The following is a 25,131-nucleotide window of genomic DNA, read 5'->3' on the forward strand; positions in this document are numbered from 1 at the left end:
TTTCCTAATGATAGGTTTATATAGCACAGCATCATCTCTGCTTTAAAGTTAGAGCCATCTTCTCTTGGCAGCAGCTATCCCAGGACAGTGGCATCACAGGACAGGACAACTGAAGAAATTGTCTCTCAATTGCACGTGCAAAACACAGGATGAAGTGTCCCCACACACCAAAGAAATAGATAAAAAGGTCAGGGTGGGCCCTGGGTTCTGACTGTCAAAAAGGGGCTCTCTATTGTGAGGCAGTGACATTGTTCCTTGTCCTAGCTGTAGACTCTTCAAAGCCCTCTTCAGACATGCCTGAACCTGCTGCAGCCATCTCTCAGCCAGTCACATGGCACTCTCTGAACTTTCACACTGATGGAAAAGCTTGTACTGATCCAGGGCAGCCTTCATACCCAGCATTGTAAAGTGGCACATGCCTTCAGCACTTCACAGCAGAAACAGGTCAATTGGCCATAGATGTTTGTACCTTCCATACAGAGAGCGAAGCCATCTCTGCTCTTCATCTAGAGATGTAGGTTTACAGTGACAGAGGAAGGACATTAAATGTGAGCGATTAATGCAAAACAGATCTATGAATATTCATTATATGTTTTATATTGTAATAATTTCAGCCACCTTGAAACTCCTTGTTCGCTTCCTGCCAACAACAAACGATAGACTTTTGCTCACAGAAGTCTTAATGGGAGGCAATTTTCAAAGGCGCATTTACAAATGTTTGTGGGAAACAGATGTTAAATGCACCCACTCCAGAAATCAAGATGAAATGCTGGCAGTGAGAGAGCAGGGATAGACCCAGGTGACTTATCTAATGCCTCACAGGGAAGCAGTGGCTTCAGCAAAGCTGTGAGTGTGCCAAAACCATTTACGAAGGATGAGTAAGTTACGGTGCTGAGCGACCCTATGTGAATATTGGACTCTTATGGCATGGGGTGCTGTTTGAAGAGTTAATGACTGCCCCTTCCCCACAGAGCCTGCAGAGTGTGGGGTTGGGGCTGTGTCAAATGGGTGGAAAAAACACTGTAGAGAAAGCAACAGTCAAACACACATGCCTTGTGTGTTTGACACTACATTTAAGTCTGTAGTCTGTCCTCACCTTTGTCTAGTCAAAGGCTATCACTAGCATTGTGCAGGCAGAAATTAAAATTTACTGAGAAAATTGTAATTTTTAGCTTGAGGGCAGTGGCAGCCTGTACCTGAGTCCCTCTGCCTGCACCTGTATATCTAATTCTTTGGGTGGAGAGGGTGGTGGCTTTGCTGTTCCTCTCTGTTCTTGCTTCCCAGGCAGTGACAATGAGGCAGAGGGAGAGGAAATAGTTTGCTCAACTTGGCGTGAGAGCTGGCTGAAAGAACAAGAGATAGTGCCCAACGTCTCAGGCTCCTGCTCCTAATGGCTGGGCTTCCCAAAGATGCATTCCACCTCCCTTCCCCAGCCTTTTCCATTTTCCCAGTAAATGGGCTGTAAAGTCACAGCAGATTAAAGTTTGTCTAAGCCTCCTATAAAATATTGAAGGTGCAGCTGGTATTAATCTAGTCCTCTTGTGGGATGAGGTGCATGTATAATGGGACTATAGATTTACATGTGGTCTGTGGGCATTTAAAACACCCCAAAGATTGTTAAAGAGATTCTGAGAAATTTAATCCCTCACCACATATTAAAAGCTTTTCATTACTGCTAATGTACACTAAATTAAGGTGGCAATTAAACTGAGCATATTCATCAGGATGGTGTGTTTTAATAAATTGTGTATTTAACATGATTGTGTTTTATTGACTTCTTCAGTAATTGCATATTTTTATCTAACAGGACGAGCTTGGATAGAACAAAATACATGGGACACACAGACAATTAAAGACTAGAATAGACACTGTGCTTTCAGTCCCAAGATTTTTAAAGGTGAGTGTTGCTTATAGCTTGGTCTTTCTGCATGCCAGATGCTTTCTCTGTATCTCTGTCAGGGCTGGTTAAGTGTAGCTATGGTGTGCAGGAGGGGGGTAAGAAATACACAGCTCAACTACGTCGTTATCACTCACAAGGTACTGGATAAAGTCGCCCCTCTTCAGTCTCTAATGAAAGTGCCCCATCTCTGTTGTATCTAGAGGAGCAGACTGTGTGGAAATAATACTCTGAGAGGATTTTCTGGAAGGCTCTTCCTGTTAGATTTGTTCTCTTAGGAGAATCCACCGCTTAGGTTTATAGAAGTTGGATACTGCTTGCAGACAGTGAACACAGAAATCCTCTTGTGAGATGGACTAGTGAAGGAAGGCAGGCATACTGAGTCAAGTCTCAACATCTGCAAGCCAAAGGGTGGGCTGCCACATTGCTGTGGAGAGGACACAATAGAGCAATGCCAGGTGGTGGTGGTCCTTTGCCATTGGTGCAGCTTAGAGCTTCAGGAATGTTTCCAGGGACATCTCAGCTGGGACAGCCTCTAGAAATCGATACATTTACTTGGAAAAGAATCTAGTCCATATTTTCTAATGCCTTTAAAGGCTGCCTGGCACTAGTTCTGGAGAGCTTCAAACATGTCTTCTGCTTTTACTTGTTTGCACTGTGTATGAATAGGAAGGTAGGTGTAAGTTAGCACCATTTTCTCCTCAAGCCACTGGCTAATATTTTGTAGGAAGTACTGCAGAACTGGTTCTTAGGTTTTAAAGAAGCAACAGATCAGTTCAGTGGACAAGGTCTTCGTGCATGTTGATGACAAAGAAGATATATGTGGATGATGTGATAGAAAAGAAGTGACTGAGAAAGTGATTTGCATGAGGGTTGGGCACGATGACCCCTAGGTGTCTCTTTTATTCTTAGTTATTCTGTGTTTTCTGTCAAATATTTGAGATGCGAAGACTGTGATGAGCCATCAGGCAAGTGCAAAATGTCTGAATTTTATGTACTGAAACACAAATTGTCTGCAGAGTTATGGTAGGAGTGGACAAGGAAAATGGTTCACACACTTGTTTTCAAGTAGAGGGTAGGAGTGATATGATAAGGAAGATGCAAGGATTGAGACTGGTGAAGATGAGGTGCTCCTGAGAGTTCTGATAGACTGATGCATCTGTGAGATGCTCTTGTTCCATTTGCCACCAGGTAACTTGGACACACCTTGGACAGCTGTTTCAAAACATTTGTTCACAAGGCAGGTCATCGTACACTGGAAGAGGTGTCCAGTGAGACTGGGGAATCTCAGTCCTTGGAGACATTCAAAACTTAACTAAAGTGACCCTGAGCAGCCTGCTCTAACTTTGAAGTTGGATCAAACTTTGGAATTGGCCCAGGTTGGAGGCAGTGGCTGTTTGTACTCAATGACATCCAGAGGTCCTGTCCCACCTAAGTTTTTCAGTGATTTCATGTCCAAAGTAAAGGTAAAGGAACAATTGAATCCATGGGTTTCAATATAGTGTGAAAAGGATATGGGGATTGAGGGAATGTCAGTGGTAGCAAAGAGAAATTCAGTAGTAGTTTTTTGGGGTGTGGTTGAACAGCTGCCTTCAGAAATGTGAAGTTCAGGGTAGCTACAAGGCATACAAAAGCAAATGACAGAAGAAATAATTGTGGCTAGACAACAAAAAAATGCATTGCCTTAAAAAATCTAGACTTCCTAACCAATTACAGCAGCTAGGATGTTTCCTGGCTACACTGCTGGGGATTTTTAGCCTCCCCATCACTTTGCAAGATAAAATTCATGAGTGATGGAGGTGGGCGGGGGGAAGGGAGAGAAATGTAGAATAATCTGCCTAAGAAAAACCTGAACATTTATAGCTACATTTCAGACAAAAACATATACATCTCATATGTCTCACAAGTCTGAGATGGGACAAGCCAGAGAAAGCATCTGTCAGCCACTGTCTTCTGCAGTTCTGACTGTTAATGTTTGCTTAGCATTAAACGTCTCCTGCAGAGGAGAACTTAATCTGTCACAAATTTGGGGCCTGAAGGAGGGAAGAGAAGGTATTTTAAAAGGTACATTAAGATATTTGCTTTCAATTTTTATCTCACTTCTATCAGTGTGTACTAGCAATAACTCAGAAAATTTGCCTTTTGTGTGTATGGCTTAAAAAGGAAAGTAGAAGGAAAAGCAGTTCTTTGGGTCAGGATTGTCCTTTAATATCAGTTATTTTCTCCATACAGCGTGTCATCAGGGACTTCAGGTACCTTCAGCTAATTAGCAAGGCAGCAGTTGGCACAAATGCATCCATAATTATTTTATTTGTAAGTCATATTATTTGCATTTTGCTTGCATTGTTTGTAAATAGCATTAGTTACATACTCTTCAAAGTCTGGAGCAATACTATGCTGGAGTGCTTTAACTCTGACATCAAATAGTTTTAAGTGCCTTATAAGAGATCAGATCATGCTTTTGGTTGATTTTTCCTATTTTAATCAGTGCAGTTACAGGATCAAAATGATGACCTTGCCTGTGCTGTTTGGGAATCTGGGTACCCAGCAGAAACTGGAAAGGCTGTGTTATGCTGGTACATGTGGGTGTCTCCAAGCTCTGAATTCCACCACTAAAACAGTTGCTCAGATCAGGTTGGCATTTTTTGGAAGTTTGCATTGAGTTCTTCCGATGTGGAAACTCTGACATGTTTGTTCTTGGCTTTGCCAGCCCAGACCTCACAATATTGCCCCTGACTTCCATTTGCACATCCTGAGTGGCAGATTTTGGAATTTGTAAGCACAAGTAGGTGTGTTCCTGACTTGAAGCACAGCACAGTGAGTAGGGTTGCACTTAGTGGTTGCACTTAGTTGTTGCTTTGCTGTGTGAAGTATGGTTGATTTAGAAATTGCAAGTTTGAGCCCAGTGCTGCTGCTGGGGACAATTTCTTGCCAAGGCAACAAGCTGAGTGTTCTTGCTGCTCCCAGGTTACTGTGAGTGCCTGGCCCTGACAGTGAAGTTTTCAGGATCTGTTTGCTTAATGGATTTACAGTCTCCCTTCTTTGCTTATGCCTAGAAAACATTTTAACATACTGAGTGGATGAGTGGGCAGGAGCGGTGCAAAGAATTGTAGTTTAGGTTTGTCTTTGAAAATAAAAGTAGGCCTGTACTCAGTTCGTGTAAATCAGAGTAGTTCCAAGGGAGCTTATTTGTCTTACAGAGGAAGCAGACCCAGACATGGAAAGGAAAGTAAGGCAGGGATGTGATTTATCAATGCTACAAAGCAGCAAGACAGTTTTTGGCTTAGGAGCTGCTGCTTCTTAGACCACAGGCATGTGGGTGACTGTAGTGGGATGAGTGTGTATGATGTGCAGTGACACAATAAGGATAAACTGTTTGGGGGTTTGTTCCTTTTTTTGACAAAGGCTACTATGATAAAGATCATGCAGGTGGTTGCTCAAGGCAGCAGGATTTTGAAATTTCTTAGATAACTTCAAGACTTTGGCTAATATACTAAGATTTAGGCATCCTTTGTTTCATTGGAGCATGGCTTTTTTGTGATGAGGGGAACATCTGGGTGACACTAATTGTGGGGCTCTTGAAGTTCATTGATTTGTCTGTATTTTCATATCCCTCTCTACTATAGTATCCAAGACTTGTGTTAGGGGAGCTTGAGGCTTCCCTTTCCCATAAAACTGAAGAATTCCCTCCCCAGGTCCTTACCTTTCTGAACTTCAAGATTTATAGAGCATGATGCTTATAATGCCAAGGTTGTGCTTTTGATCCCCATATGGTCCATTCACCTAAGAGTGGGACCCAATGATCCTTGTGATTCCCTTTCAACTCAGAATATTCCGTGAAATCTTTTTTCTTTGTGAGTTTTTCAGACATGGTTTTAAACACTGTCAGGAAGCTGTGGGCATTTCCTCCAGGCCCACATCAGAGCTCTGTGCCCTACTCCATCTACTGCAGTAATGGTCATGCCTTTGAGTCTCTCTGAACAGAACAGTTATGTATCAGAGATATAAGAAAATAAAGTTTGTAAAGAAAAATATTGCCGTGGTTCTCAGATTTGTGTTTCTACAGAAGCAAGGTGGACCTTCTTGGGATCCCTCTAGCAAAGGGGGTTCCCTGGGCATTACCCACCCAGCAGAGGCACACTGCTGTCCCGCCCCAGGCACATGTAGATGCATAGGAAAAGCAACTGCATGTCCACATCAATTTCTATGTCGCACCATTTGTGTCTCTGCTTGTTTTGTCACTAAAAAGGAGCTGATTTGATTTTAAACCAAGTAAAAGTAATGTAGATAACACATCCTGTGTTAAGAAAAATCTGGCTCTTACCTCAGGCAGCCCCATGCTGAGAGCTCTGCCTGCCGTGGGTTTTCTCAGCTCTTTGGCTAAAGCAGAGCAGTTCCTATGGTCACAGAAGAAAGCACCCCACAAGGCTTTACAGCACTTACAAGTTTTGTGGATTAACTGAAACAATGAAGGAATGAAAGAGAGTTTTATTTCCGACCTAGTGAAAACCTTGGATAATTTCATTTTTTTCTTTTAAGTGAATTAAGTGTACTTTGCTAGCATAGCACATCATTAGATGCATGTCTGTTTAGGGAATGGCATTTCCAGTGGAGAAAGGGAATGGAATGCACTAAGAGGCATGTGGGCTTTGGGAAGTCTTCTTTAAGGAGCTGAGCAAACCTGTGCCTCTGTGTTTGTATATGTACAGATCTATCTGTGCACAGCACCATGACTGCATTGTTTTCTGTTTCAGTGTATTTATTTGTCTGTCCCTCTGGGGTACTTGGTGATATAATGGCATATTAGGAGACATAGTCACTTCATTAAACAGCAAGCAGGAACTTTCCTTGAGTGTAAACCTCATCTGGTCAGGATTTATTGTTGCTTTTCCAATAGAAGCACTGTCCAAGCAGTTTGTTGTCTAAACCAGACATCGAGTTTCAAAACTGGTTAAGATTCCATAGCATTTTTTCCTGGCCTCAAAAGCTTTCCAACATTGATCCATGGGTTTTTCCTGCAAAAGACATGTGCAGAGTGGGGCGTAGAGCACCAGGACTTCACATGGTCCTGGTGCATGAAAAATGCGTGACAAGCACGTGGTGTGTCACAGGCTGAGTAACCCTGTGTGGACAGCCTCCGTGGGCCCTCCCATGTCCACACACTGCAGTCATTCCCAGTTCAAATGTCTACAAGTTTGCCTGCAACTGTGGTCCACATTTGTGTGGCATTAATTCTGTAGAGGAAGCTTGTATGGAGCTAACTGTCCCAAATGTTTGTTGTGCATCTTTTAACTGGGCACGGTTTGTTTTGGCTGGTGTCAATATGACCCTTTTTGGTGTGAAATAGGCAGGTACGTTCAGTGCTTCTTCAACTTGACAGGCTTTAAGGTGGGTGGTAAAAATCTTCATGTGCAGAGGGATATTTTTCCCCCAGTATTTCACTCTGCGAGTAAAGCTAGACCTTTTCTCTCCTGCAACCTTCCTCTTCACATCTGTACAGACCTTAAAGAATGCAAAGGGGCTTAGCAGTGATCATTATCTCTTACTAGCCTGTGCTATGTTACCTTGTTCAGGTAAGAAAAGAGCTCTTCTATATAATGAACTCCACAGGATCTTGGGGGAAATACAAATGAAAATAGGAGCGCGTCATTCCAATAAAAAAGAGTGTGCTAGAAATGTGGTGTTGTTTTTCAGGAGGAGTTGGACCAAAGAGCCTGAAGACCATGGAGGGAGACTGCCTGAGCTGCATGAAGTACCTGATGTTTCTTTTCAATTTCTTTATATTTGTAAGTATTTAGAATCCACTTTCTTTCCTGAATCCTTCTGTTTCCAGCAGCCTGCTGCTCCCCAGCAGGATAGGCTGTAATTTTGATAAAGTTGCCACGATACAGAATATCCCCTCTGCCTCGTAGTAGCAATCACTGAGCATTTTGCAGCTTCCAGAGATGCTCAGACATTCAGCAAGGCAGTGCAGTGCTCACTGTTTTCTGAGTTATTGCTGTCCTTGACAGGGGAGACCACAGAGAAAGCTGTAACTAGTGGTGTACGTGGTTTGTCCTTGAATGGCAGAAGAAATTATTTTCTAGTCCTGGGTGCCCTGCTGAGGTTTTCACTCAGAAACAGTCATTCTCTGTTGTTCTTATTTTTTAAAGGAAGGGTGGCCAGTGCCCTGGCCTCTGTGGCAGGGATGGTTCATGCATGCCCCTTCACTGGGCTGCCCCTCCATAGGTGTGGCAGCAGATTGAGACTGTCTTTCAGCATTAGGAGGGAGTAAATAGTTGGTAGAGTGATGTGTCTAGGAGGAAAGGCACTTCTGCTGCAAATGATTCATTTAGTGAGCAAGAGATACTAATAGCAGCAGGTCAGAAGTCACCTGTACTTCGGAGAATATATGCAGTGGAGAAACACAAATTCTCCAAATTAATATGTTTGATCAAAAGATAGTAATGAATCCAGTTTTTCTTCAGCAGTTGTTTTATGTTGACCTGTCTCCCTCTCTCTCCATTCCTTGTGCTGTGACAGCTGGGAGGAGCATGCCTGCTGGGACTTGGAATCTGGGTCATTGTGGATCCCACAGGTTTTCGAGAGATAGTGGCTGCCAACCCTCTGCTCTTCACAGGAGCGTACATCGTGTTGGCTATGGGAGCAATGCTCTTTCTGCTGGGTTTCCTCGGCTGCTGTGGTGCCATCCGTGAGAACAAATGCCTCCTGCTTTTTGTAAGTGCCCGTGCATTTTCTGTTGGCCTCTTGGTGCTTCCCAAGAGTGGGAGTGACTGGATAGATGACGCTCTGATGAGTTCATGGATGGATGTCTGCTATTGTAGCCATTATTCCTTTAGATAATAAATAGGCTTAGGATACTTTTACACACAGCTAGAAATATAGAGAATTTGCTTTTTCTGTATATAGATAGATTTGAGCCCAGTCTCTGAGTGTATTTTGACCTTTTTAAGCTTTCTTTCAAAATGCCCCCATTTAATTGGTTGGATTTTTTTTACATTTATAAATTGACCAAGAGTGGTCCTCTCGACCTCTCAAAACCCACTGATCCACTTGTAGATTCATTCCTCAGGGGTTCACAACAAAGCAGAGGGAACATATAGAGCACAGCACCTGTGTAAGGGAGCTCCCTCCATGTCAGCAGAAATGCCCTGCTCGGAGCTGCATGGTGGCCTGTCATTGCAGCTCTCAATAGCTGGTCACTCCTTTACACAGCCTACTCTGCTCCTAAAATGAACCAGATTTGTTATTGTTGGGCACATTCTCCTAAATGGCAGGGTTAAATTTCAGCCCATGTGGTCATCAATAATTACAAAGAGCTAAAATAAGTCACTTCTGCCCCTGCCTCCTCCCCCATAAGTTCAGATACTGCAGGGTTTCCAGCCATTTTCTTCTACTCTTCTACTGGAATGTATTACCAGTTATGTATTGAAAGACAAAGATCATTAGTTTTCTTGTTTTCTTGTTTTCTTTTTTTTTCGTCCAATGTGACCTTTTTCCCTCCTGCAGTGTCTGTTGGCACTTTGGGGTTGTTGGGTTTTTTGTTCATTTTTTTTTAAGATCTTGATCTTACTTTTTGTGTTTTGTTATGATTGTGTCTTGCACAGCTGCTTCATGGTGTAAAAAAGGCTTGTCTCTAGCTTTAGACAGAGCGGGAAAGTCCTTTTTCTTGAATGCTGCAAACCCATTTTTCCTAGAGATGAGTGAGATAAATTCTCTCTAGCCCTTGGCTCACACATGCCTTGAGTTCATAGCCTGCAAATGAGATCCCTTTCCTGGAAGCCATTGTGGGTTTGATTTCTAGTGGCTCATCTCAGAAGTAAATCAGAAAGCCAGAGGTATCCCTGTGAAGTCTGTGGAGATCTGCCCAGAGGAACCTAATAAAATGCAAAGGATCAGGCCCAATGAGCCTGAGGTTACTTCAAAGCCTGTCCTTGTCAGATTAAGAAACTAAAAGTTATGTTTGATGAAAATTGTTGATTGTAAGTGAATGGAAGAGTAATATTTTCAGTTTGGACCATGTCTGCTGCATACAGATGGGTAACCTATCTGGAGGAAGGTAGCTCTGGGCCATGCTCTTTCCTGATTTAATATCAGTTACAGGTTTGAATATTCCTCCATGTGTTCTAGTTATACTCCAATGCACTTGATTTTGTGGTTATTACTTTTCTGACTCTTAGAGATAGTTCTGAGCCCTGCTGCTTTATTTATTTACCTTTACGATTATTTGATTTTGAATGAAATGTGAGAAAAATACAGGCTGGAAGTAATACCCTAGACTAGGAGAAACTCTAAAATAAATTACTGGATGAGGATTTATTGTTCCACTTTAATCAGGTCTTCGAGGTATTCTGGTATCAAACCCAACTCTGTTAAACAACCTGCTGTCTCATTCAGTAGTGTGAAGCACTTGGATGAGGACCTGTGTGATACCAAGGGAGAAGAAATATACTGCCAACTTCTTTTCTGGGGCCACACCAGCTGATGTTAAAATCAGCTTACATTAAAACATCTGTGAAACCCAAAATCTGATAGGATTGAAGGCATTGAAGAGGCAAAATGTTCATGACTGTACTCCAGAGAGACTGGGAACACTTGCAAAACAGAGTGTAAGTCTTTGGTGGGGGTGGTACTTGGGGAACAGTTGCTAGATCAAATCAAGTCCACTTACAAAGCTGTTGAAGAATTGATGAGCCAGAGAGCTGCTTGAGCAAGATTTCACAGTGATGCATAATGTATGTCTAAAGCTTTTAGTCCAAATGTAAACAGAAGATAGAAGGGACAAGACAGATGCACAAAAGCATGGTTTCTAGGTTCTGGCTTCTGTCTTTCCAGGGACTTTTATTTTTCATTAAGATGCTTGTCTTTTGGTTAAAAAACCCCCATCACTGTGTAACCTAACATGTTGCATTAAGCACAAGGCTGTGAAGTATTTCTAGATTTCCCAGCACTTGGACATGGCTCACAAAATTGCCCTGCAGATCAGGCATTGAATAACTTCTAGATTGTCCTGAAGACCCTCTGACTGCAAAACACCACCATAAAAATCAGAATCCAAAATACTGTTGAGCATACAACATTTCACCATGGGACTGAATTCAGCTTTGGAACAAGAACAGTCCATGTTAGCTTCATTTGGCTTAGTTTTGAGTGCAGACATCCTGTTCTGCACTCCTCTAAAATGGGTGTAGTAGCCCCTGAAACTCCTCACCATGAAAATGCGGGTCCTTTGAGTTAAAGGCAATTGCTGCTCTTTTTAGAACAGTGTTTTTGAAACTGGAGTGGTGGATGAGCTGTGAAAAATAAACACGAGGCATTGATTTGTGGAAACTTCTGATAAACCTATAACCATCACCAGGAGCTGAGGCAAGATTTTTGACCAATATGAGAGACCACGCTACTCAGGATGTTCACCTTGGATATGGGGGGTACCTGTGTTCACATTTTGTGTCTCAAGCTTAAATTTGAATGTGAGGCTACTGTGTCCAATGCAGTAACCATCTGGCTGTTTTGTGCTCTCATATATCAGTAAACAATTTAATTTTTGGAAGCAAAACATAATAAGCAGGTTTTGACTCTCCTTAAAATTCAGAATGGGAGCAAGTTCTGAAACACTGATGATCCATCTTCTTTTTCTCATCAGCCCTAATGGCTGCTTGTGTTTTTTTTCTACAGTAACTGTTATAAATCTGTAATGCAGAATGCACAGTATAAGTGTAAATCAGTTTGGGAACGATAATGACGCTTATCACGGATAATCTGGGAATGACTACTTCCACTTCTGCACAAGCCTGTGCTGGAGCTTGGGTGAACATGTGTCTCCTAGTAATCAGTAAATGAAATGCAATTAGCAGGGTGATGGGATTAATCACTTGATCACCACCTTAGACCTTAGTGACTATGCTGAGATCCCTTGATGGATGATGAAGTGAATTTGCAAAGCATTGTTGATTCTCATCAGTTGTTCTTTGCCCTCCTGTGGCGAAATTAAAACAGTCTCAAAGCAGGAAAAAAAGAAGCCACACAGAAAACTTCAGCAGTAAGAATAAATTAGAGAGTTAACTAGTTCAGCAAAATCAAGCAACATAATTTTGTTGGAAACCAAAGTCCCTGCTCATCTGATTTTCTTGTTTTGTCGTTTGAGCCCAGGCTCCTTTTCTTTTGTTTCCACTGCAAAGCAGGAAGACAAATGGGACAGGGTGATGTGTGCACTTTTCCAATGGGGAAAAATCACTTACAGCCCTGATAATTGACAACAAAACAACATTTTGCACATTCCAACAGGTAGTTTGAATTCTGTCTCCATCACCAAAGTGCACAATGCACAGCCTTTCAGACACTGTTTATAAATCGTTGCTTGGGGATCACAATGGTACTTGTGGCCCTTTCTGCCTGCTGTTTCAGAAAGACCTTCTACAACCATCCAGACTTCTCTTCCTATTTTCACTTGTTGCTTCATCCACCTTTGTTGATAACATGTAACACGTTTATTACCCTCCGTGTGATACAGTCTTACAGGGTTTTCTGTTCACTTCTGTTTTTCTCACACAATGCCAAAATCTGAATTAATTTCTTAACATTCACTCAGTTTTATAAAATCTGAGTCTGTGGGCTAATTCTTGGCATGTTTGAATTTTTGACAGGCTGACTCTCAAATGGTAATTTCTCCTTCTGGCTATAAAATCATAAAAAATGTCCATCTAGTTCAGACTTATTGTTCCTCAAGCCCTCTATTTTGTCTACAAGAATGGAAATAAATGCCATTGTGGGAGAGAACGTGAGCCCTAGCCACTTTCTGCTCTGCTCCCATAGCTGTTCCTCAGCACCAACATTTGCTGTTTTAAGAATGTTAGAGGGTGCATCACTGCCTATTATTTTTACTGTTCCATGTCGTCTGAAGCAGCATCAAACACGAAACATCAAGGTAACTGAGAATTGGTCCCAAGGACAGGCAGAGTCCTGAGCTCTTTGATGTTACTGAGGGCTCTCCTGCTCTGGGAGATTTGTTCCCTTCAACATGCTTTTCCTCTCTACTTGAGTTTTGCCTCTACCTGTGTGCCACCAGGCAGAAGGATCTGAAGTGGGAGCCTGCAGGAATCCCAGCACTCCTGGCTAGGAAACACTCCGCAGCACCTGAATGCTCTGGGTAGATAAGGGAGCAGCACCCTTGCAGCAAGATGTCGTTCTCTTTGGGGATGAGACCTCTTAGGTGTATCTGATTTAATTCTGTGGGGTGGGTGGTGCAGGCACAGTGAATCACTCAGGCTTGGTAACATCACCGAAACAAGGTGTCTGTAAGTAAGACTGAAAACCAGACTTTTTAGATTGAAGCAGCAGAAAGGTGCAAGGGCAACAGGATGAAATATAGTTTAAGATGAACAGCCACATGCCTCTCTGTTCTGCTTCCCTTTCTTTTTCCTAAAATTATGATGACATAAGTGTAATGGTTTTACTTCAGACTGGATGCCTGTTTCTCTTTTACTACCACTTAATCTTCTAGCTGTGCTTTCTTTCAAGTCTGCAGTGTGCCCTTAATTTAAGGATATGAATATGCACACTTTGGATACTATACAAAACATGGATGATTCTTCCATTATCAAATGTAATTCTTATGGTGTGTTATCAACTTTCTGTACAGGTTCTGTGTGGTTATTACTTAACTCAGTGCAATCCCATTGTGTGGAGGGAGATATTAACCAAGGCTAATTTTGTCCTTAAATGAGGAATACTCTAAATAGAGTCCATTTTTGGTGACAGGTTTAAATATTTGAGTATATATCCCACTGCCTCCCTCCATACAAAATTAGATGTGATCATATCACAGTAAAATTGTGTTGTTTATATTGTGATGAAGGGTGTGTCTGCATATGCATGTGATGCATGCACTTGTGTCAGGACAGTTTAACTCAGTATGAGCATGTCTACAATTATATAACTTCTTCCATCGAAGTAGGCCTTACTGTTTTAAGCTGGTGCAGATTTATCAGGGGATGCTACAGGTTCTGTAGCCTTATTTGCTTCATTAGAAGCAGGCAAAAGCATCACAAGCTCCCATGTCCTGTGATGAGATCAGAGAGGGACTGTGTGTGCTCCATGTGACTGTCTCATAGTTTTTTTTAATTGTCAGGGGAAAAAAATTTCCTCAGTTATTTTTTCCATCCCTTCAGTGATTAGCAAAACTCTGTATTCCTACTACCTATTGCTCACATGTAATGCTGTCTGTGCTTTTTTGTTTATCTTCTCTTTTCCAGTTCTTCATGTTTATTTTGTTAATCTTCCTGGCAGAGCTTTCAGCTGCAATCCTGGCTTTTATCTTCAGAGAAAATGTAAGTATCCAATGGTGGGCAAACTGAACTCCAGTGGGATTGTACACAGCTGGAGCATGGTGTTAGATGGTGGTTGATTTGTTTGTAGAGCAACTGATTGTTTCAAATACCGGCAAACTTGCTTCATTGCTACGACCAGTCTGCAGAACTGCCAGCAAGTCAGGGAATGCTAACTAACCTGGACTGTGCAGGGTGGATAGTTTGAGCGTACCAGGGGGCTACTTATTCCTCAAGTTTTTGGGTCTTTTAGGGTCTTCCAGACTCTCTTGCAGCCAAACAGTTGAACATTCCATCACGAAGAACCTTTATAATAAAGTCACACTAACCTTAAAGGCAACTATTTTTCTTTCAATATAGCATGTTTAATATTACTATTAATGGTGAAAACTCCTGTTTTACCAGGAAAACCAGTGCTTGCTGTGCAGTGCAGAAGCTCTCTTTTGAGAATCTTCTAATCATATTCCTCCTTGAATTTCCATATTGTAATGTTCACCAGACTTCTATCAACGCTGCTTGCAAGATATCCTTCCTGACCTGCCCTAAGCAAGTCTCCCTATGTCCAGTTTTCAGTCCCATCAGTGGTTCCCTTGCATATTGCCCTGCTTAGAGTTTAGTCCTTCTCTCCAAAGCTTCATGTGATGTAGCCTTACTCTACTCTGCTGCTATGCATATTATTAAATGGCCATCATCCCTCCCCTATGCTAGTAGTAGACTTTTACTACACTAGTAGTAACCACAGTCTCATTTCTTTCTCTAAACAGCAAAGGTTTGTGCATTTGTGTGTTCACATATGCCAAGGAAGAGCCTGACTGAACTAGGTCCATCCTTCTCTGAGTGATGGGTGTGAAAGTAGATTGGTCAGCAGAGGTGGTCACTTGTGACTGTTAGTATTTATTTTGTTTATCTGGCCTCCACTGGTAGTATGAGAACATACAGCACATTTTCTGTACTGAACGTGAGAGAAATATGGTATGAGCATAGAAGGGCCATGTATAATGGTGCTTTTCTTGAACCAAGATATACTTTTAATTTTATTCATATCAAAAGCTTTTGATACAAAAGAATCAAGACTTAGGAAGCTCACAGCAAGACAGCATGGTGTTTGTAGGATGGGTTTGGGGGGAGGTAGTGAGAGGATTTTTTTCCCTTTATAAACTGGGTTTTTTTGTCTTTGCCTCAGATCTGAAGGCAGTGGGGAAGGAATGGCACTCTGCACACTGAGTGGGTGCCCCATTCCAGCTTAGGTTTTGAGACCATGCCCTCATAGGAACAGCTATCACTTCATAAATATGTTGCAGCATGGGGGCTCTGGTGTATTCTGGCCATTACAGCTCTGCTGGTTTAGACAATTCCTTTGGTTCAGTTCAAGTAGCTGACCACACACATAGAAATGCCCTGCAGGCCCAGATATAAGCTTCATGACAGAGAGAATACACTTCCTGGGGATCAGGGAATGACTGGCAACTGACAGCTCCCACCTCTCATCTTCTGTCTCAGAAACTGGTAAAAGGTACAAGAAACTGCTCAGTCGTGCTGGAAGTCCTGAGTGCAGGGTGGCTGTGTTCTGTGTTCTCCTCGCTTACAACCTGCTCCTGAGCAAAGTATCAGTACCTTCCACTCCCATGGGAGCCACAGGACATGTAAGGACATGTTATCTTACAAGATAAGGTCACAGTGGCTATTCTACTGTGGCATATGACGGTGTTTTGCGAGATAAAACTTGAAGAGGAACAAACTTCTATCTTTCTTGAGTTTATCTTCTTGTTTGTATCATCACCTTCCCACTCTGTCAGAATGACTGACAGGAAGGGCTTAAATGGGAAGGAATGAAGAACGTCAGGTCCCAACATAGACGGCTCTGTGCAGAAGTCAAACTCGGTCTGCAAATTCTTGTGGTTTGTTCTCTCCTCAGGTTTGTTCTGAAAAAAATACCCCTTGTTTTGGTGTTGCAATGTATTTCGGTGGTAGCTTCTCTGGCTTTGTAACTACTTGTGGCCAATTTTGCTGTTGCCTTGGGGTTAGGGTGAGGCTAGATGGCTGAGCAGGATGTCCGTAGGGACAGAGGTGGTCTTCCAGTGACCCTGTGTCGGGAAGAATTTTTCACAGTAACAATTTAGGTTCAAGTTCAGATGTGCTTTTCTTTTGCTTGCAAAACAAATTACTTTCAAGGCATGAGGTGGTAAATGCACATTTAGGCAACCTGAATTTCTTGGAAACTTACCAAGGAGGATTCTGGGATGATCATTGCACCAGTCCATATGGCTGTGGTCTCACTGGGTGAGTAGAATGAGAAAAAAGATACACTTTACCTGTTTGCTTTGCAGATAATGTTCAGTGCAGCTTTCTCCTATATAGTGTTTTACATCCAAACCAGCTCCCAAACACTCAGCAGGGTTAAATTATTAATTGCTGAGGGAGTGAAAGAAATTAAGAGACAAAAATATAGGAAAAAAGAGACGTTTTCTGCTGAGATTTGACATTAGAGGAAGAGTCAGTGAAGCAGAGTGTGGTGGTGGAGTGAGTGAAAGTGGTGTTTGCGATGGTGAGCTACTGCAATCTGCAAGTCCAGCTGCACTTCCAATGAACTGTTTAAAAACTTTCTTTGAAGAGGAAGGCTACTGTTAATCAGCTATGGGATTTCCAGACTTTCTCTTCCTTTGAAAAGGAGATTTTGGGGAGGGTGGAGAACCCTTTTTCATCTATAAGTTCCCCCATAAAATAATGACTTCCATGAACACTAGAGAGATGCTATGAAAGATCAAATTGACTCTATGTATAGGAATTGCTTTTTCTATGCCCTTCAGAGGCCTGGTTGAGAAAAAACCTGGAGGGATATTTTACTCTTAGTGGATTGTTTTAGCATCAAGAAAATGGGATGTTAGGAGCAGAAGAGTCCAGTGGTAGGCCTTTGGATGGAGTTTGGATTTTTAACTGCAGTTCTAACATTTAATAAGCAACTTGCTTCGGTTCCTGATACGTCTCTTTCCTCAGACATGAGGTAAAAGCTAAAGAACAACAACATCCTCAGTTGGGTGGATGGAGGTCTCTCCAATGGAAGGCACTGCGGAAGCGAGAAGTGCAGCACTGATGACTGTGCCTACGAGCACTGTACTGTGTCACAAACATCAGGATGCTCCAGGCCAATGCAGATGGATAGGAGTGGGTCCTGTTTTACAAGCAGGCACTGTGAAGGCAGCTTCTTGCACAGCATTCAGTATTCTTAAACAGAGCACTGCATGAGAAGGTTGTGCCCTTCCTGGGCAGTGCCAGCATGCATGCATGCATGCCTGTGTTGTGCAGAAATGCCCTCCTTTTTCTAAGCCCCCTTCATCTGGCTGCACTGATCCCAGCCAAGACATTTCTTGAACCGGTGTGACAAAACAGCCACACTTCATTCACTGGCATGTAAATGTATGCACGGATGTGTTGTACTGGAGGCGTCACCCCCAGAACAGTGAGAGAAAAACACAGCTGAACAGCTCCTTATTGTTCATGGCTGTGGCTGGTACAATTGTGTTGTTCCAAGTATGTGCAAAGATCTAGTTTTATTAGTAAGTCCTTTGCTGACTTCTGAATGGTTCTTGCCATAGCACTCCAATGTGCATAGACTTCCTCAGGGCTGCTCCTAGTTTCAGTGAGAGGGATGCCATGGGCATGGCTGTAGAACTGTCTTATTTTATTGTCCTCTTTTTTTTTCTTTTGTCACATTTTTCTGAACTTCAGATATTTGGAACAAGCAGTTTAAGAGCAACAAAATAGAGTCAGTTATTTTCCTGGTAAACTTACCCTTCCAGCACACAGCTCTGTTTTAGGCCAAGCGTCGTAAAAATCACACACAAACTCTGAACAATTTCCTCTGGGATTGCTGCTGTCAAAATAAAAGTTTCACTTTATATTTAAATTACTCTTTTGTTTTAGACCCCGACAAAGGCAGCCAACTGGGATTATTACCAATGGTAGTATCAGTTTCAAAGACTGTGCTTCAGGAACAGACAAGCATCAAAAAAATGTGCTGCTCTCTGCAGGGTTGGATTGTGTGTGGATAAAGTACACAGTGAAAGGAAAGGAAAGGAGAATACTGAGGATATATTTCAGCTTCTTCTAACCTGACCCTCCCTCAGTGCACCAAATTCCCAAAGCAAAAATGCTGTGTCTCTGGTATTTTAATATTCAAAAGCAAAAAAAATGAGTTAATATCTGTCCCAAATAAGTAATTTAGGAATTTAGCAGCATATCTAATTAAAAGGTAATGAGATTGAGCTACCTGCATGATTCAAGTATTTGTGACAAAGTTTTACCCAGTATTGACGTAGTCATTAAATTTGGCCTTCATTTGTATTTGTAAAAGAGAAGTTAATATTAAGTGGTATTCGGGGTCTTTTAAAAAGTCACCACAGCCTTCTGTTTTTTTCCTTAGATTTTGTCGGTTGCAACAGAAACAAACAATTTTGTGCTTGTGCTTTTGTGCCCACCCATAGACTTCATACATATGTATGTGTATGTGTGATATTTCACGTTGCATATCAAGAACCTGAAACCAGCTTGTAGCAGTATATGTTACTGCGTCAGCAGCACTGTATGAACAACAGGGGGGAGTAAAAAGGGTATTTTTCAGGCAGCTTAATTCCTGATCCTGCAAATATGCAACATTAGAGCAGTGCTGTAGCCAGCCAAGTCCAGTCCCCTTCACTGCAGCTTTGCAAATGGCAGAAGATTTTTCTGTGTGGATCACAAATCATAAGGTATTTTGAAGAAGGGACCACACAAGTCAAGACCTATTGGTTATCTGAAAAGGAGATTTCTTGAGGTTTTCATCTTGAACTGACAGAAAGGCAGCAAGATTGAACTGGGGTGTTCAATTTAACAAGACTATTAGGATTTTATATTTACTGTTCCTCCAGAGAGTGATCCTAAGTAAATGTAATTTCAAGGTGTCTAACTTTTTGAGAAGACTCTGAGCCAAATTGTTTGTGCATTTTTTCTATTTTACTGTAAATGTAAACAGGAGTAAATGAAATTCCACGCATTTATATTGCTGGCCTTAGGAAAAATGATCAAATTATCTAAGCCCTGGAAATATAAAGAGGGTTTTTTTCTTCATGTGTGTGGGTTAGTTTAACTAATCTATAGCATTGTCAGGGAAATGGTGTTTTTTCTGATTCATAAGCTGACTTTAATATTTTCTATTTGTTATATGTTTTTTACTTCCTTTTCATTACCAGAAAGTTTCATATTAGGGCTTCATTCTGCTCTCTCACACATGGAAGTAAATTTAGAGCAGCTCCCATGTTGTTAGTAGGAAGTTAACTGGTTTGAATGAAAAGTGGGGGGAAAATTGTGATTTAGTTACATATCTCATAAGGCACAGTAAGTGAAACTACTATTTCGGTGTGGATTTGAAGATAGTTCTAAAATCTGGTTTAGGTCTGTTTCAATTTATGAAATACTTTCAAATAAGGCTGAAAATTAAAAAAAACAAACAAAAAACCAAACCCAAAACCAAACCAACCAACCTTTAAGTGTTAACATTATCCTAGAAGTACAGGTATAATTAAATCCCTGATTTTAATGAGCAACAGTTTTATTCAACGGGTACCTTTCACCCTGGATATAGTTATGGTTCAGCCAGTGGTTTTTCCCATGTTTCTCCTCTGAGGTTAGCAAAACAAAGAACAAACCTAAAACAACGAAAGAACCCCCTGCATTCAGAGAAAGGAGCTTTGGGAAGTGTTTGGGAAAGGTGTTGGCAGTAGCCTTTACATTTCCACCTGTCTGTGCATTTCAGCTGACCAGAGAGTTTTTCACCAAGGAGCTGAAGAAGCATTACCAGAGGAACAATGACACAGATGTCTTCTCTTCCACCTGGAACTCTGTTATGATCACAGTAAGTCAGACCATGCCAGTTTCATGCTGCCCATGATCAGTGGCCACCAACACGGTGCTCAGCCCGCACCCTCAGCTCACCCAGGGCCAGCCTGTTCCCACCATCCTGCTGCGTCAAGCCTAGCACCAGGGCTTGTGGCGGTGGTTGCAGGGAGGTGAGAATTTGGCTTGCAGCCAGTCTTTCTCAAATGGAGCTGCCACCAGTCCCGAGACACTCCCACTGACTGTATCAGCCCTTGGGTTTTGCCAAAGCCCAAGCCGTTTGACCTGACTGGGTACCCCCAGGTTTCAAACAGTGGGCACAGAAAGCAGTGGAGGTGCCTGCGACTGAATATCACTGCATTTATTCTGGGCCTTTCACCTTTCAGACTACTTCAGAACTATTCCAGCCTAGCAGCCAAAAACTTGTGCTAACTAATGCTTTTTTGTTAGCTCTTGTGAAATGAGTTGGTAGGTGGCAGCTTAGGCAGGAGTGCGCCTAATGACATATTTTCACTATAAAAATATTAGCCATCAAAATTGACTTTGTTATTACACTACTAATTGAGCAGGTTACAGGTTGACTGTCATTGGAATTGCAGTTGTTATTACCTACCACAAGAAGTTCTCTGTGTGTGTGTGTGTGTGTGTGTGTATGTGTGTACACATGTGAGCTTAGTGCTCAGTACACCCCATGGTGTTATCTCTTCAGGGGTGAAAAGCAGGATGTCAGGCTCTGTGGATGAAAAGTCAATTTTAATCTTAAAAGGAAAAGATGATTGCTGCTCTTCATGCTGATTCAGGACTATAATAAAGACATTTCCTTTTGCTGACTGAAAGGAGACAGAGTATGACTTGAATCCTTAAAAAGGACCTGACTGGAATCCTAAAGAGAGACCTTACTTGAATCACCTAGCAGTGCCTTTGAGCAGCAACAATCCTGGCCATTAGCTATGGAGAGAATGGGAGCCTGGATTGTACTGCTGGCTCCCTTACAGACTTGCTGGGTGATCTCAAGTAAGTCATTCTGGATATGCTCCAAAGCCCTGTGTAGTTTGTGGCAATACTCTCAGTAGTACCTTAGAATCTACAGTATAACATGGAAACAGTGGGACTTTTTATAAAGACTTTGATGAAGCAGAAGCTCCAAGGTACAAGCACAACCCACTTTCTTGGAAACAATAGTTGCTTTGTCTCTGCTTTGGCTAAAGCTTTGATCCCTACAAGAATAGATCTTTGGTAGATTTCTTGTATCTGCTTTCAGAGCTAAGCATCAGTTCTGTCTTCCTTTCTTCTCTGTGCCTCTCCCTAGTTTGCCTGCTGTGGAGTGAACGGGCCAGAAGATTTTGAAGCTATCCCTCATCTTCCACACTCCTCTTTGGAAAAGATGACACCAGAGGCTTGTTGTCAGCGAGAGCTCCAGAGCCGGGAGGGGATGTTTGTCAACAAGGAAGCTTGCCTCACAGGCATCGAGAGGTTTCAGAACCGACAGGTAAGGGAGGCCGAACACTAGGAAAAGGACTTTCACAGTGGGCAGAGAGATGGCTGCAGTGGTCATGGGTAGCCAGTGAATCTGACACATCCTGACTGTACCTCACATCCTAATTACACTTCTGCTGACAGATCTTGAAGTGACGGCATATGTCTGATTTTGAAAATCCCACTGCTAAATTCATGTTGTGCTTAATATGAAGATTTTCATATGAGATTGAGAGGTGAGGTGGAAATTTAGATCAAGTTTTGTTGTGTTTCTGAAGGTCAGAACTACCTCTGAGAAGTTAATTAGCAAGCCAGCACAGGTCAGCAAGGATGGGTTGGACCTGACTCTTACTGGCTGCATTAGTGGCTCCAATTTAGTTCACAAAGACTCCTAATCAACATATGCAATCAAGAGATCAAGAGTTAAACAGCCACAGAAAACCATGGCTGTTTTCCAAGGAAGACAAGTGTTGGAAAACTTTATTTCTCTGCTTCTTTACTCTTTACAGTAGAAAAAAGGCATTTCTTATAGCAGTCTTCCATTATCTACAGGGAGCCTACCAAGAAAGCTAGAGAGGGACTTTTTACATGGGCATGTAGTGATAGGACAAGGGGAAATGGCCTCAAGCTGAAAGAGAGTTTTAAATTAGATAGAAAGGAAGAAATTGTTAACTGTGAGGGTGATGAGACACTGAAAAAGGTTGTCCAGAGAAAGTTGTGGACACCCTATCCCCGGAAATGTTCAAGGCCAGGTTGGATAGGGCTTTGGTCTAGTGGAAGGTGTCCCTGACTGTAACAAATGGATTGGATCTTTAGGGTGATCTTTAAGGTCCTTTCTAACCCCAACCATTCTGTGGTTCTATTCTATGATTCTTTTGCCAGGCCTCTCAACTTAGCAATTTTTCACAATACTAGACTGGAACAAGACAGTTCATCCCATTGACACATTCTACAGTCATGTTTCCTTACAATGTCACCAAGACATGATGCTTAAGAAACTTTCTAGCAAAGTTCCTGATTGTGTTCACCTCAGCATTAATAAGCCAACTGAGCTCTGTACTGACCCTATGTACAAGCCTCCTTCTCTCTCCAGACTAAGCAGTGGTCCTCTTTTCAGCACTTGATAGCAGACTGTGAAAGAGAGTAAAGGAGTTTGGAAGCAGTGTATGAACTCTTCCTTGACTGGCAGCTGGAAATGGTTGGCAAAGGCACCCTGGGTGAGAGATCATAGCAGACAGCACTGTGCTGCTTCTGCCAGGTCTGATTGCTGTAAGTAGATGGGGAGGAGAGAGATGACAGATAGTGGGGCAGGAAAGAGAAACATTTTGAGAAAGAGAGTTAAAGTTTTCCCCGAGTGGTGATGCTGAGGCTAACTACTCCCATGGAAAGGGAAGGTTTCCTGCGAGCCCATGCCACCACAGAGGGTTGGTGGGAGATGCCATGTGCACAGTGAAGTGCCATCAAGCACACAGTAGTGCACTTGTGTAAAATAAGAGAGGCAATCCCAAGCAACTGATGGCTGAATTGAGGGATTCCTGGAGCAAAGTCAGGCTCTTAGGACACCATGCTGATAGGACAGTGCTCTCTGCCCTTGTGCTCACCCCTGTTTATAGCCAGCTGAGCAGGGCCTGCTGAAGGTTGGGTTAAAGTTGGAGTTCTGGCAAGCACACAAATATTTTGTTGCTGGGCTGGATGCTTCTCTTTGAAAATTTGACTGAAACATGGCCGGAATAGAGCTGGTGCTGAGTGGTCTCACATTGACAAGAGCATGGCTTTAACAGGTCAGCTAAAGCTGGTGGTCTGGGACCTGTGGATCAGCCTCATGAGCAGATGCTCTCCATGCTCTCCTTTGCTCTCTGCTGGTTGAGCCTCACTCGCAGTGAGCAGGATCTGGCATGAACACCAGTACATAACTTTGTGCTGTCTTTGCAGTTCAGACAATTTCATTAAAGGTGGAAGGAAAAAATCAGGTGACTGAAACTTCCCAGCAGTATAGATGGGATTAAAATGTATATGTGAAGTATATTCCCAGCGGAGAGGAAGCTACTTTTTGCACTCCAGTCTACTTTTTGCTTTTTGTGTGTCCTGTTTGCAGAAATTTCCCAGTGGGTTGGAATTTTAGGCTGGGAGAACTGAGGCCAGGATAAGCTGATGATTTCCAGAAACGTCCTGAAACCTTTGCAGGAAGATCTACCAGCTGTTAATTGTGTGAACAATAATAAATTACTTTAAAGATGATGGTGGCTAATCTTCATAAATGGAAGAATTGCCATAGTGGATGGACATGAGTTGTTAATGAAATTCTTCCATAGCCAGAAGATCAGTAGGTGTTCAGCCATGGTCTTTTGGGGGAAGACACAGAGAAAAGGTCCTGAGCTGCTAAAGAGCTGCTGGCTGTGAGAGACGATTCAAGAATCTCCTGCCTTGGCTTTAAATAAGTCATCCTTTTCTGTAGCCAGCCTGGGTTGTCTGTCACCTGCCCTGAGTGTCCTTCCCTCTGTGGGTAATCTCTGTCCTTTGCAGATGGAGTTCCTCTCTGTGCTGCCCTGCAAGAACTCACAGTTCTCTTGGTCAGTGAGGGATTGTGGGTGTAAAACACCCCCATCACACTACAGCAAAACCTGCCCCTCCCCAGCACTGTCCTGTGGGTCTCTGCCTCCTGTGCTTTGGGGCTGGGTGAGGTGGTGAGAGGGAGCCATGCTTGTGGTGCCTGGGTGCCTGGGTCTGAGAGCATCTCATGTTCTAATGAAGGCTATGTTGTAAGAGCAATGCAATGTACTGCTCAGGTGTGTCTCACCATGTTTTGTCTTTCCTAGGGCTGCTACACTGTGATCCTGAACTCCTTTGAGACCTACGTGTACCTTGCAGGAGCCCTTGCCATTGGAGTGTTGGCTATTGAGGTACTTACTGTTGTTTGACAATAAGGAAAGCAGTGTCAGTAGATGTCCAGTAGTGAGGCAGACAGGCAGGTGCTCCCCTTGCCAGGGGAGGTACTCTGGTAAAGTTGGAGAAGGTCATCAACTTGTGGGTTTAATTGCCTGGAAAGAGATGGGTGCTTGATCCTTTGACACAAAAAGGCAAGGAAATAACCGGTGCCACACGCCTGGAGTGCCACCTTGTGCTAGGCCAGCCACAGAGCTCATCCCTGCCATGCTGGCCACAGGGGCTTTGGGAACCCAACGCTTGCTCCAGGCCCCACTGTCACTGCCCTCATTGCAGCAGCACCCCAAAGCTGACTGATCTGTCACTTGGTTAACATGTTCAAACTCTGCCTTTGCTTTAAAAGCTTCTGTTTATAGCCTGAAACTGTATTGGCTACAGAGCCACTGTCCTGCATTACTACCTGGCTCTTTGGTGATATTTCTGAGCAACAGGCTTCCACCAGACACGGTATTAGCCCAGAAGTGATGTCCCTGTGGCATTGCAGGGGCAAGGCTGGGTGCTTTTGCAGTCCCCTGTCTTGTGCAAAGGAGAGGGACCTGGGCAGAGAGCCCGAGCAGCCTCCTGCAAAGTCTGTGCTGTGCCCATCCCAGGCAGTGGCAATGATGTACAGAGCAGGGATTGTGG

At 42.8% G+C, this 25,131-nt stretch overlaps 1 protein-coding gene across 6 annotated transcripts in view; it reads left to right on the top strand.

The window, feature by feature from the left end:
- The window catches only part of TSPAN18 (tetraspanin 18), a 121,543-nt gene that overhangs the window by 92,591 nt on the left and 3,821 nt on the right, over positions 1-25,131 (top strand). For 4 of the 6 annotated variants that reach the window (XM_027719522.2, XM_027719523.2, XM_039378246.1 and 1 more), the window contains 7 exons: positions 1,808-1,897; positions 7,592-7,683; positions 8,420-8,614; positions 14,149-14,223; positions 20,009-20,107; positions 21,398-21,577; positions 24,381-24,464. In XM_027719522.2, coding sequence (XP_027575323.1) covers positions 7,621-7,683; positions 8,420-8,614; positions 14,149-14,223; positions 20,009-20,107; positions 21,398-21,577; positions 24,381-24,464 — 696 coding nt within the window. In that variant the 5' untranslated portion in view covers positions 1,808-1,897; positions 7,592-7,620. The remainder of the gene's footprint in view (positions 1-1,807; positions 1,898-7,591; positions 7,684-8,419; positions 8,615-14,148; positions 14,224-20,008; positions 20,108-21,397; positions 21,578-24,380; positions 24,465-25,131) is intronic. The other 2 variants (XM_027719527.2, XM_039378247.1) reach the window with 2 other exon arrangements.

Source organism: Pipra filicauda, unplaced genomic scaffold (assembly GCF_003945595.2).
Source record: "Pipra filicauda isolate LSUMZ 115617 unplaced genomic scaffold, ASM394559v2 scaffold133_size2016399_pilon, whole genome shotgun sequence".
In the NCBI taxonomy this organism is placed as follows: domain Eukaryota; kingdom Metazoa; phylum Chordata; class Aves; order Passeriformes; family Pipridae; genus Pipra; species Pipra filicauda.